This window comes from Dermacentor variabilis, chromosome 5, assembly GCF_050947875.1.
Source record: "Dermacentor variabilis isolate Ectoservices chromosome 5, ASM5094787v1, whole genome shotgun sequence".
Classification (NCBI taxonomy): domain Eukaryota; kingdom Metazoa; phylum Arthropoda; class Arachnida; order Ixodida; family Ixodidae; genus Dermacentor; species Dermacentor variabilis.
In genome coordinates, this window is record NC_134572.1 from 56,708,350 (window position 1) to 56,722,308 (window position 13,959).

At 45.6% G+C, this 13,959-nt stretch overlaps 1 protein-coding gene across 2 annotated transcripts in view; it reads left to right on the forward strand.

Moving 5' to 3' along the window:
* Positions 1 to 13,959, forward strand: part of LOC142582632 (cell adhesion molecule 3-like) — a 174,526-nt gene that overhangs the window by 136,597 nt on the left and 23,970 nt on the right. For both annotated transcript variants that reach the window (XM_075692542.1, XM_075692543.1), the window contains exon 4: positions 7,210 to 7,489. In XM_075692542.1, the coding sequence (XP_075548657.1) occupies positions 7,210 to 7,489 (280 nt within the window). The remainder of the gene's footprint in view (positions 1 to 7,209; positions 7,490 to 13,959) is intronic.

Sequence of the window (13,959 nt, forward strand, 5' to 3'; positions counted from 1 at the left end):
GTAGTTATTAGTGTTCGTTGACCACTGCCGTTAAGGCGTTGGGAGCGTTCTGTACTTCATCACATGGCTTCCGAAAGCTGGCTTCGCACTTTCATAGTGGCATCGGCACCGTTTTCTCGGGTTTACTTTGGTTTAGAAGCCTTCTTTTCTAAGCAAAAGTGGTGCTTTTAATGTTTTGGAACGCTGATATTTGTATTAGCTAGACTTAATTTTTGTTTGGCCTTTCGCGTAAATTCGAAGCCCTCTGGTTTGGTTTCATAACTCCATCTAGAATCTTACAATAAAAGCATCCTGGCCAATCGAAAGCTTTAATGAAGGAAGGTGTTCGCCCGCATCAGTTCGCTGTGAAACATTGTTACGAAGCGATTTGAGGAAGACGCCCGTGCAAAGAAAAGCAATGAAGTTCCTGTAAAAATACCCTGTGCTCCCTTCCCGTGGCGAGTTATTTAAGGACTCGCTATGTACTTGCGCTGCGAAGCTTTTGCAGAGAAAATAAAGCTGCGAGCTGGTTCTATGAGCTAGAGAAAGTCCAGCCATAACTTGGCGGTCACTACTCCGCTTATCGCTCGGTCGCCGGTGGAGCAAATGTGGGCGTGGTAACCTCATTGAAGACCTTTGTAAACACATCAAGAATAGCAAGCTTCCTGTGGCATTGGAAGTTGGTGGGGTAGGTAAGGACTTGACTGGTGTTCCTGCAGGCATTGTATAGGTGTACTGGTCGCCTTTTCCCCTAAGCCTCTTTTGCGCAGCGTACCTTCTTCCATGTTCCAAGAATTTCTAACATTACTGACATTCATAGCGTAATACAAGAAGAATGGATAGTTATGACACAGCACCTACGTAACTATCATTCTCTGTGATATGTGATTTAAACCTAACAAATCGTCCTACTAGCCGGGCTAAACCTATAGATAGAAAGATTTGAGTAGCTACAAGGCATCGCGTGGAGAGGCTGGAAGGACGTGCTTTACGTTAATTCGTATTACTTATAGGTATGTTTGCTAAGGCGCTATGAATGACGAGCTTACGGAAGTAAATATGACGATTAACGCAAAAAAGTGGTAAAAGTAAGAAAAGAAGGTATAGCTTTATCAAGCTCTGACACTTCTGGCTGCCTCTGACGGAAATAGAAACCAGCGGTTACAGCCAGCCTGTATACATAAAAGGTGCGCTTCTGATCGCATTCAGTGCGGTCGGTGCGGTTCTGAGACGTCTTCTGTTTACCTAAGCGTTAAGTTTACAGCAAGATTATGTGTCCATGAAAAGAGCACGAGTTACCATAGAAGGTGTCAGTTAGGCGTGCTCCTTTGCAATGAACTTGAGTTTCATTATATTTTGCATAATTTCTCAGATGTTATCGAAGAAAGAGTTACAATGTTAAGCGCACAAGAATAATCAAACACGGTGCGTAATTTCTATAAAAGGCACGGCACGACGTTTTTCAGCGGTCCAGGCAAGAGACGTGGAGCACCGATCGCCTATACGCTACCCTGCCTACCTTTGTACTCGTTCAAAATACGGAAGGGAACGCAGTACATCTCAATATGTACACCTTGCCGTGTTGAACACCAAAAGTGGGCCATGCTTGAAAACTGACCAAGTGGGACATATGTAGTGTCCGCTGAAGTTGTTCGGCTGAAGATGAGGGCACATAACTTCAACAATAAGAAAGAAAACCACCTGTTTCAACGGGCAGCAACATCACAGCAGCCGTTTCGCCATTTTAAAAGTTTGGAAAGGGCGGCATTCTGAGAGCGAGATACCAGCAGTAAAGTGCCAGGAGCACAAACTGCATAATAACTAGAGAAGAAAAAAGAAAACAAACATGAATGGCAAAAGTATATCGTTGCGTAAAAAATGCGTTTTTCACTCTTATTACTCTACGCTACGCCTAGCCACATGCTCTGTACGCTAGCCAAAGTAGGCTTTGGAGTGGCCACTACAAAGCGAGTGGATCGCAGCGTGCAAGAGATATCAAAACTCCAGCTGCAGTGTGATCAGTGCACTTACTGAATTGAACTTGAAACCGCGAATGCTTGCCTGTGAGACAGCTAAAGGGCCACAGAGCGCTGGCGTTGTTCAGGCTACCTATGATCTAGAACTCCAAGTTATGTCAGTTATGTAGAACGTTCTGAAAAAAATATATGAGTATACCAATACAAGGTGACTTTCATTTCACAGACGTGCGAAATACGGCCGAGGCGGCCCAGGTGCGCTGGGTCTATGTTAAATAACCCCAGGTTGTCGAAAATAATCCGGAGTCTCTCGCTACGGCGTGCGTCTTAATCAGGTCTTGGTTTTGGCGCGTAAAACGCAAAAATTTAATCATAATTTAACATGTAATGTCATGCTCAGCGCATCAACGCCATATCAATGCTGCGGTGGGTAATCTACTCTTTCAAGGAAGATGCCAGCGCGCGCAAACCCATGTTCAAACACATTTCAGAACCAAAATCAGACACGGCGGCAAGAAAAAATTCGTAAACGCATGATTATTCGAGCATATATAGAATCAGTGAATTGATTGTCGTTCACCACTGCGTAAGGCCACAGACGCGTGCGCACGCATGTTCGCGTGCCTGCGCTTAGTAGGTTTAGCCACTGTCGTTTAGTGTGAGCCTAACAATTTAGTATATTCAAAAAGATTTTAAAAGTATTATACTAGATATTGTTGGACATGGGCCAAGGGTGTCGGAGGCGCCACAAGAAAAATGACGGCTTAGCCGCTGAAGCGTAATTTGACATTATACACGCTTGGTAAGCACTGATCAGTCTCGAAAATGCAGCCCAAGGTCTCTGTGCCAGCAAGGATAGAAGTGTCAAATCATGAGAGTTATGCTACAGGTGAAGCATCTTCACAAACATGCATTGCAAACCTCATTATGGTGTGGCCATGGTACATAAAAGTTTTCTATGACCCAAACAATGAAATATTCCTGACCTCTCTAAGGGATCATGCATTGCGGTGAGGCCGCCTTAAGTCGCGCTGAAAACTTCCTTACTGGGGGGCCCTCACTGAAGGCTTCCTTGGTGCTTCCTCAGCGTAAGGTAGCTCCGAAGTTACCTTCATGCGTCCTTACGCCGCAGGGCCCTGAACGAGCGCTTCACCTCAATGCTGGTCCACATCATGTTTGCATGCGCGTGCGCGCTGTCGCCCGAAAACACGCACTAAAACACAGTACGAAAACACCCATGTACTTAGATTTAGGTGCACGTTAATGAATCTCAGGGGGTCCAAATTATTCCGGAGCCCACAACTACGGCGCGCCTCCTAATCATATCGTGGATTTAGCACCTAAAACCCCATAATCTTTTTCTTTGCTTCGCTCTCGTCCTCACTGGTTACCTAATGATGCTTGTCACCTCACTGTAGAGTTTTCAGTTGTTGCATTCACTAGGTTTATATAACCTTCTGCCTAATGCATGGCACGGAACGAAGGCAACTCGATAGTTGAATATGTGCCTCGACTGCAGTTCACCAGCTTGCAAATGCGCGTTTGTAGCGAGCTACTCTTATCAGAGCTGTTTAGTTTTTCACTGCAGTGATTTCCGGAAAACAGCCATGTCGAGACAAAATCTCACCTCTGGTATTGCGACCACAGCGCTTAGGTGACACGGGAAATGAAGAACAAGAACAGACGCTAACTTTCAAACTGTATCAAACCAACTAGCCCAAAAGTCTGTACTCATAACCAGGGGCGTAGCCAGGAGTGGGAGGGGTTTATGGGGCTTCAGACCCCCTCCCCCACTCCGCAAAATTTTTTCGTGCTGTCATGCACAGCCGACGAAACCAACCCTCGGCGCCGGGAATCATTCTGGATTTTGTCTGGAATGCATTTTCCAAGCTCGAAAAGACATTTCGGCGCGAACATCGCGAACTCGGCCTCGACTTCGTGGCAACGCCCATGCGCCTGGAGTCACATAACGCAAGGAGCCCCATCAGAGCAAAAAAATTTAAGGGCGTTTTGATGGCGAGCGGGCTAGTCGCGCCAGCTCGCGGAGGCCGCGGTATCTACGGAGCGCATGAATTTGAATTCCGAAACTTTATACATATAAAGTTCTCATAAACTTTTGATGCGAAAGGTGCATTGACATTTGCAAAGTCGTACTTTAGATTTTCAATTCTGGAATCTTGTGGGTTTAATGTTCTTACAAATATTTGACCTCAAATGTGCATTGACTTTTCTAAAGTCATACATCGGACCATACAACGAGACAAGCCGAATCAACACACTATCAGACAAATTGACGAAGCACGCAGCGAGGTCCGATGAGAATAAGCGTTGTGGTGGCTGATTTGTGTCGTTATGTCACAGAAAAGAATATCTATATTTTTTTCACCTGCGCCAAAGCATCCATGTCAAGACGTACACCAAAGCTAGCAAAGGTAACTACGTCCTTATTTATTTTTTCTAAGTTGACTTTTATTCGCGAGCACGCAATGAACCTCTTCAATTTTCTTGTTCTCGCTACCCGCTGGCCGGCAGAACCAGCCAGAGCGCATGCGTTTTGCTCGTGTTTCCCCGACCACCGCGTGGCGCACTTTGGTACGCGTTCGTTTTTCTCTAGCTGAGGCGTAGCAGAGTTTTGGACGCTTTCTGGCTAGCAGACGAGAAAAAGGAACAATGGCCGCTCGCCGCCATCACTGAGGCGACTCGACGGATTGCAACGTGTTCGCTTTAGGGCATCACCTTCACTTCGATGTTATGGCAACCTCTCCGCAAAGTCATTTGTCTCGCCGGTGTAGGATAGCGTGCAGTATGTTTGTGGTTCTCTGTGGGCCAAGCGTCTTCCGTTTTCTTTGATACTGCTTCGGTAACCACATTAGGTGCCCAAAGTAGGCATTCGATTGTGGTCAATATGCTTTCCTTCGCGTTTCTTTTTTTTTTTCATTTCGGTGCTCCCGCCCCACAAAAGAAAAAATGTACATTGGTGCGACGCAGCAAATTGTCACATGATGAAAGTTCGATTTTGTTACTCCTTTTGCGGAAAGTAATGGGTGACAGGATTCTTCAATTACCGGATACTCTTATTATATTATGGCGTTAGCAATTATATGGACACTCCAGGCGCATTCCTGCCGTCGTCGTCATGTTCCGTATAAAGTCCAAAGGCCATAACATCGTCACCGCGCTGCCTGCTGTACGCGCGAGTGAAAGCGTAGGAGGGGGCGCGGATGAGTGAGCCGGCAATGGTGAGACTCGGTCATGCATGCGCAAGGGAGAAAAGCGGGGAGAAGGCGCGCCGCCTTCCGACGCGCGCGATTCATCGAGGGGAGGGAGGGGGGGTGGGGTGGAGGCAGGGGGCAGGCGGGCCTTAGGATTCGGTGATCTATTAATCTGTGATTGCGCAGCATGCTTATTTGCCTTGTTTGACGCATTATATACAGTGACTTTTGCTTAGATAGGTATAGATTTATAGAAGACATACATATATTTAAATATCTTGTTGCGAAGTTTTGTGTGTACATCCAGTGAATTTTCTTTCCAGAGACACTTGTTTGCCCTTTATCAAGCGTTATCTTCGAATGTGTATATTCCGTTGTATTTTCGAATTTCTAATGGACATTTTGCAGAACTGCTTTTTATGTGTGTTTTCTGTTGCCACTATAATTTCGGTGCAATGACTCACGATACACGACCGGTGACAGCTCGTCTTGCGCAATACATTGGAACGAAGGACAGCGCCGTGAGATTTTTTCCTGGCCTTTGCGTATGCACAGAAATGTAGGCAAGGTTCTTGAATGACAAAGTCTCATTAAACTATTTGTGCTCAACTCGTTCATTTCATAGCCTCTACGTTTCTTTTCATATCAGCGGCATGCACTGCGTTGCTGGTTTCGAACTGATATGGTTCTAAAGTTCGTGTTATATTTTCTTTACTTATTAAATGGAGAAAATACATGGAAGCATTGATACAAGTTATTTCTGGCACAAGTTTTGGGACATAAGAAGGTATTCTCTTATCCAAAAAATGCATATTTTACTTCTCTTGACAGGGCGTAGCGTTCAAGAATTCATTGCAGCATTTTTCGCAACGGTAATGCAGTTGTTATTAATGTATTTGATCCTTCGACAAATTTTGTAAGGAGGAGGTCTAGCTGCAACGTGAGCGTTGCAGCTCACGTTACAGCTTCCCCCTCACCCCCCCCCCCCCCCAACCTCCCGAATGATATTCCTGGCTACGCCACTGGTCAGGACTACTGTCGCGAACATAAACGTTAGGCACCGTCTGTGCGGCATCAAGTAAGCTGCGTGCGCCACAGTAAAGCACTGCTCAGCTCTTCCGTTGTTGAGTGTGTTAATGAGATGATGAGTTGCGAAGCTCATGAAAGGAAGCACGAAAGGTCATCAATGTCAGCAACCAAAACAGCTAATTAAATAGCTGGCGTTCAAATTAGGCTGCGTGCCCCTGTCGGCTCTCTCACCGGCAAAACCATTACCGCGCATTACAAGTGACCCGTAAAGAGTGTTTACACGTGGGCGCAACGCGTGCACTGTTTGTTTTTTCGTTCTTTCTTTTTTTTTGCATTGTCTGTGTGTGATTATTTCGCTCAGATCCATGGTTTTAGTTAGCACTCATGCTCTGAGTCAGTGCAAAATAAAACTGCACGTGAGGCCGCAGGCATCCAGGCTGACGCAGCTTGTGCGTCCCGTGTGCGTGTGTGTGTGTCGGAAAGTTGGGTGGGAGGGAGGGTATATGCGTGTGTAAACGTGTGCACCCGCGCGCACTTGTGTGTGTGTGTTCGTGTGTGTGTGTGTGTGTGTGTGTGTGTTAAAGGGAGAGAGAATGAGAGGCACGGGCAAATAGTGAGAGAAAATTACTAGAGATAGGTGAATATTAATTTTTTCGAATGCCGATCGAATGCGAATATTAGGAAATGAATAGTCAAACGCAAACGTATGTGTTCACAGCAGGAATATTTGTTTCGGTGTAATTGGATACCACGCCTGTGCAAGAGACAGATAAATGTCAGGGACAAAGGATCAGTTTTATAAGCAGGATCACTGTGAAAAAAAAATAAAAAAGCTTCCCATATGCTTAGGCGCAAGCCTAGGCATGTTGAGAGCTTAAAGGGGGGGGGGGGGGGGATTCTGGCTGCACCACTGCGCTTAGTTACCCAGTACTGGGTGCAGGGAAAGGGAAGCAAAAAATTGCTCGCGATAATGAGTACGTTGTGGGAAACAGTCATATTTGCTCTCTCGACAGGTGGTGAATCCCGGCGAGAGTCTGAGTATCCCATGCTTCCTGGAGACCCCTGGCGGCAGCGTGCAGTGGATGCGCAATGGCCACCCCGTTGTGCTGGACGTGGGCTCGAGCGGCGCCGGCGGCGTTAGCCGTCGCCAGTGGAACATCTCGCGCGACGGCACCGCCGCGCTCACCATCACGCAGGTGACGCGAGCCGACGACGGCCTGTGGGAGTGCCGAGAGTTTGCCGACGACGACTCCGTCAGGAGGGTGACCAAGGTGCTCAAGCTGGTCGTCACAGGTATAACGCTGTATAAACTGAGCTTGTTGGCGGCCGATTTATGTACAGCACTCATTCGACCCCGAGCGGCCATCAGTAGTTAGGACATCTGAGCCCACTACCGCACGTTGCTCATGGCCCAGATGTACCTTTGTGATGTTAGGTTGAAGGGACGGGGCCATTAGCAGGAGACAGGAAAGGCAGTTACGGAGATCAAAAATGCGATAGGCGCATGTGTAAATCAGTCTGTCTTATTGAAGGAGCCTGCATGTGTTTTAAATATCCATCTATATGGTATGGCCAGATGAGATTATATAGGAAACCGATATAATCGCATTACTGGATTTGAAGTCGCTGGGCATGCTGGTCTTTCATTCGAATGTATTCATTTCTAATGTTCGTTACTGTGGTGTAGTCTTCACCTTCCGCAGAATATCATCTATGAAGTCCGAGGTTTGGGAATGATAGTCCAAATCCTAGCTTAAAGGGACACTAAAGTGAAAAATGATTTCTTCTGCATGAGTAAATTACTATTCTACAACACCAAAAATACCACTCCTACAACGATAAGACGTTTGGTAAGCCAGAAAAGCGCAATAACGAAATACGGGTGGCGACGCCTACTTAGGTTCCCGCACATGGGGGCTGTGACGTCTTGGATTTCGATGGCATCTTCTAAGGCCTACTAATTGTATATAGCAGTACAAATTGGCTACATTGTGTTCTAAAGGAACCATATATCAAACATGGCAAGTTACGGGAACCTTTATTCAGCCAATGCGGCCCAAATGCGAAAACAAACTTTGGAATCCCTGACGTCACGATGACGTACCGGCGCTCGGGTTTCGGCGCGAAATTCAAATACTGATACTTGGACCTTCATTTTCCCATCGAATAATCAAACTGTTTTCTTGAAATGACTGCCCGCAGGGTCCTCAAACAATGCTTCATTAGTCTAAACTGATTTATTGTTTCGCTTTAGTGTCCCTTTAAGAAAGTAAGCTGATTCCACCTTAGTCAGGACGTCCGAAGTCCCATTACGTTAAATCGGTCATTCGCTGAAATCGTGGGACGTTTTCTCGAACCATCCTTTTCGGCGATACTATCGCTTTCGTGTGGCATAGTACTCAAGCAGCCAATCGGTTCATCTGGCTTTAATCAACCAGCCAATAAACGCGCATTGAAAGTAATATCGCCGAAAGTGACCATCCGAGAATGCGTCTCCAGAGCTTTTAAAGGCCTGCGTACTGTGTTGTTAATGGGGCCCTGTAACTCTATATATCAATGTCGAGAAATGTATTTGAAGTAAAACTAGACTGTTTCAGAAACAATTTGCAGCAAACAAGCACTTCACTACGTTCAGCAGCAATGGAGTTGTCGGCAATCAAAGATAACATTTGATCCCGTTCGTGGTGCTCCGGCTCCTTCTTTAATGCCTTGTACTGCGAAGGCTATCGCGGAGTGGCGTGTGCCCACAATGCTCAGCCTACTGAGCGTCTATGTGACCCACAGATCAATCAATCAATCAATCAATCAATCAATCAATCAATCAATCAATCAATCAATCAATCAATCAATCAATCAATCAATCAATCAATCAATCAATCAATCAATCAATTTCACTAACAGAAATAAATACATGGATAAAGTAAAAGAGGCCCAGAGCACGAGGCTGCATGGGGACCTACTGTCAGGAAGTTATGTTATGGAAGGAAATTCTAGCTCTAATATGATTTCGAAGTTCATGTAGTCGCCGCTATTTCTGATCTTGCCGCATACGATGCTGCAAGATCATGGTCGGCCTCTTCCGTAAGTACGTAATTCTTATCAAAACCCGAGAGCAGATTTTCGATTACTTCAGCGTGTTTAAACCGCCTCAATAAATATACACAGTAACACTATAGGAAGAAGCGGACTGTTCCAATTACCCTTTTTCATTGATGTCAGCTGTCATCCAATATTAGCCGTCTATGGAAATCTTGCATAAGACAGCATATGAGAGCCACCGGTATCTACGAAATGGGTGAGGAGAGGGCCTCGTTTGAAAGGAGTGTGTTTGAGAATTATGTGATTTCGCGTTCCGCTTGTGAGCTCTACTGGCCGCGTATGACTACAAAATTTTGCTGAGTTGTTCGGCGCAACGTATGCTATTGGCGGATTGCGTTTTTTCACCAAGCCCGAGGGGTGGTTCAGGGCTCCTTTAAGAAACACTATATCCAAAATTTAAGCAAAAATCACTTGATGAATTAGTATTCAGAAGAAAAAAATTATGCAGTTTCCACGTACTTTGAGAATCGATGTAAACGAAGCTTTCTGTGGAGGTCAATGCTTTGAGTGACGATATTTAGCGGCGATGAAGACGGCGAAAGCTTAATTCTTCAATGTTTAGTCTAACACGGGAGTGGTGAGTTACTGTTAAATATTACCTTGCGGCACCACTGCTGTTTGTCTGCGTAGCGCACAGAACACACAGGGAGAGGTGTTTGCCTGAGGCGTTCTTGTGCGCCATATTTAAAACCTCTGAGAGGGTTGAGCATTGTAATTTCCTAACATGGCACATCGCATAGTGGCAGAAGAATCTTGAATTGGATTATGGCTATGCACGTGCCAAAATCACAATCGACTTATGAGGCACGCCGTAGTGACAGACTCCAGATTAATTTTGACACCGTGATGTCGTCCAACGTATCCCGAAATCTAAGTGCACGTGCGTCTTCCATTTAGCCCCCGTGGAAATTGCGCTGCCGCGGTCGGGATCAAATCCGCAACCTCGAGCAATGCCATAGCCGCAAAGCTACCGCAGTGGGCACAGAAGTGTTGATTTGACGTGCGACGGCTTCCGTAGTGTCGCCTGGACCTTGCGGTGCGCTTTAATTAATTCGGCTGTGCTTCTGCATGCCCTGCGTAAGTTGTCCGTTTGACATATTTGCATGGTGTTTATTTTTCAGAAATAGCTGACATGTACTGTACCGTACCTTGAACTTAAGTTTATCCAGTTTCCCTGCAAGCGCTGTCACCTTTTCCCCCTCCCCCTTTCCCTTGTATGGGAACTGCCTCTTCTCCCCCTTCTCTCTAGAGTTCTAGCTAGGTCCTCTCTGGACTGGCACGTTAGTAAAAAGGTAAGCACTGTAGTTTATGCAATGCTTTTGAAGGGGGGGGTCACATATGACCACAGCTTTCAAGAGGCTAATGTGGCGACGCCCAGAGAGCGCCAGAGGGCATTGTGCACATTCGACGCGGGGTGGTCCAAACGAGGTGCTGGCGTCGCCTTTCCTCTCTGTCTAGCTCCTGTCATGTATACACACGCTCTGAAGCACCTCCCGACGTGGTGTGCCAGACAGTAGCAACAGCAGCAACAGCAGTAAGAAAGTCGAAGGAATAGTAGGCAAAGAAAGCTTCGCTTTAAAATTTGCCGCCGCTGCAAAGAAGAGCTAAGAAGCTAGGGTTTTGTAAACGCTAAAGCCACGTAGACCTGTCACACATGTGACACTACCACTTTGACGATACATAGCCTACAGCTTGTGTAACCAAGCATTGATTATCGAAAGGTACGAGCCTATCGCACTGTATTCAAAACTAATCTCAAATGTAAGCTAGCGACTTTTGCTGCACTTGCGAGAAACTCACTGAGCAGCCAATGAATAGGGGTGGACCTGGTGCTCCCTCCGTGTCACTCTAGAACTCAAAATTAAGGAACTCCACTCTTGAGATTATCGTTTGAGCACGGGGAAATTGCACACGAACGACGTCTGATTTTTTTTTTCATTTCTAGGTGAAGACTCGGATGACCAGGCGACAGGCAAAGATGATTCGGTGTTACGTAAAGCAGTAACTTCACACAGGCACCGAAAATGAAATGCGGTGATCGATGACGCCCGTATATATGTCACTCGAAAGAAGACAGTCCGAAATCGGAGCCTTGCATCTCGACTTTCGGTGACACAACTATTTCTCGCAGTCTTAGTGCATTCTCGTGTTCCCTTTCAAGTGGCGTCGTATATACTGACCCCAAGCGAACTGGAAAGGGTGCCCCATCATCTCCGAGTACAGTCGAGGAAAGTGGGCAAGAGACAAGCGCTCCGACTTAATTGGATCAAGATATCGAGGAGTATATTCGGCAGCGCGGGAAGCAGGAAACGCGAGAGTACGTTTGCTCTGTCAGTAATCGAATGGTGCAAATGCGCGCTGCAGCTCCGATTCTGGTTGGGTTGACAGTCGTCTTCTCTCCGTCAGCCGCCTTGTGTGTTTTTCCTCCGCCGAGCGCGTGTGCCGAGCCCAATGGATCTGGAAGTCAGAGCCCTCGGACGAACAAGGAAAACAATAAAGTAGGAAAACGAGAAAAATAAAGCACCGAGAACGCGTTTGATTGGGAAGAGCCGGAGATAAATTAAACCCCACGGCCGCCCCACTTGTCCCTTTTGTTTGCTTTCCGAAGAGAAACCCAAGAAGTTCTCTTGCGCGCACTTGAAAGGAGAGATCGGAAAGCGCACTCCATTGTGTTCTGTGCGCACGGGAGAGAGACAGAACGTCTTTTGTTGGAATCATGGCCGCCGCCGCGCAGACCTAGACAGGGTCTAAATACCGGTGTTCGGAGGGAAATCTTTAAAGCGACACGCAAGTTCGAGGAAGTCTTTCGAAGGCAGTGAACTCTTCAGTGCGCAACAACGGTTTGCCAATTTCTGAAATTCGGCAATGTGGCGGGTTTCGAGTTGGGCGGAGAAAATTGCTGACCTGTGTTAGTCGCGTATGGAGGTAACTCCTGAAGAAATACCTTAGGACAGCTTCGTCCATCAACGTTGTCGCACGAGTGAAAATTGTTCTTTTTTTTAATTGGTTCTACGCAAATTAAGAACAAAAGAAAGAGATCTAGACACCGTGTAACGGCGACAGCTACTCTTTTTCGCATAGCAATTGTCGCAAAAACAAAGAAGTCTGTTCATAGACGCGCTTACCATAAATTGATCCCATGCTCAAATAAGTATTCTCTATCGGCAGAGCTGTAAGAAGAAAACGTCGTTTTATTTCCTCGCAGTTTGCCAAAAGAAATGTTTCAATGTAATTCAGTTTATCACTTCTTTAATTCATTCAGTAAGTACAGGTAACTTCTTCCCATGTTGTTCTTGGTGTATTTGTTCGTTGGCTACTTATGATATGAATGATAAAAATCGGGCCCCTCGGTTCCTTTCATTTTCGTTCAATACATAACGAGGGTCTCGAATCCGGCAACATTGATGCCTTCAGGTAGCATGTGCGGGTTTATTGACCAGTTGCCTTCACCCGGAAAGATCACGTACTCGTGACTCCTTCGGCAGAAAGGATGTTGCACATCTGCCGCCAAGGTTTGTGACTGGTGGCGCTGGCTAACACTCCCAGGATTAGTTCTAGTAGTAAAACATAAATAACCAAGAAAGTGGATGGGAAAATGGTGCTGCGGTAGCTCAATTGGTTAGAGCATCGCACGCGCAATGCGAAGACGTGGGATCATTCTTCATTAATTTCCATTAGTTTATCACTTCTTTTTATTTAGTAAGTACAAGTAGTTTCCCCCGTGTTGTCCTTGATGTCATTGTTTGTAGGCTTATGATATGATTAACAGAAATCGGGACCCTCAGCTCCCTTCCTTCTCGTTCAATTTATGTGATAATTCTACTGAAATACTAGCTATATATGCCTTTCTTTTAGATCTATTCGCAAATCTGGGGGCACAATGCAATGATATCAGAGTGCCTTGAAGTACCGCCGTTGCCTTTAATGTTTGGGATTTCATTTCGGAAAAGACACCTGGAAGGCTGTCACCGAAAGTAAAATAAGATTTCTTCTACCCGCTCTAAGAGCAGCGGGATATAGAACATTGAATAATATTGTAGATATCTTTGTGCATATGTATTACGCGGGGATGGCTACCGTGGTTGTCTACTTGTTTGTTACGGTGTATTGCCGGCCCCAAAAGAAGATGGTAAACCGAAGATTTAGCTCCTGTTGCTCCTGTTCACAACTTTCTTTCGACATACGTGCGGAAGCCACGGTTGGCTCGTCCTAATTCATAGATTTAGGGCGCCGTTTTATTTATTTATTTATTTATTTATTTATTTATTTATTTATTTATTTATTTATTTTGTTTATTTATTTATTTATTTATTTATTTATTTATTTATTTATTTATTTATTTATTTATTTATTTATTTATTTATTTATTACGGGAATACGTGCCCTGTAACCTAACTCAATGGATAGATAGCTACGCAGATGCGAAGTTCACAAAATGGCACCCTCGACAGTGCTTTTGTTTTCTTTACTTTGACCACCTTGTAGTGCAAATTGTGAACCGACTGCCGGTGAAACGGTGATTACGTGCAGCTGTACTTGGCGTCTCATCGTGTAGAACACAATTAGCCGCATAGCGAGCTAGCCATGGATGTGGTTGATAATTGTGGAGGCTGTTCGGCGCGGCGTCACTCTAATTCCGGCTGCAGAGTTCTACTTTAGTCTTT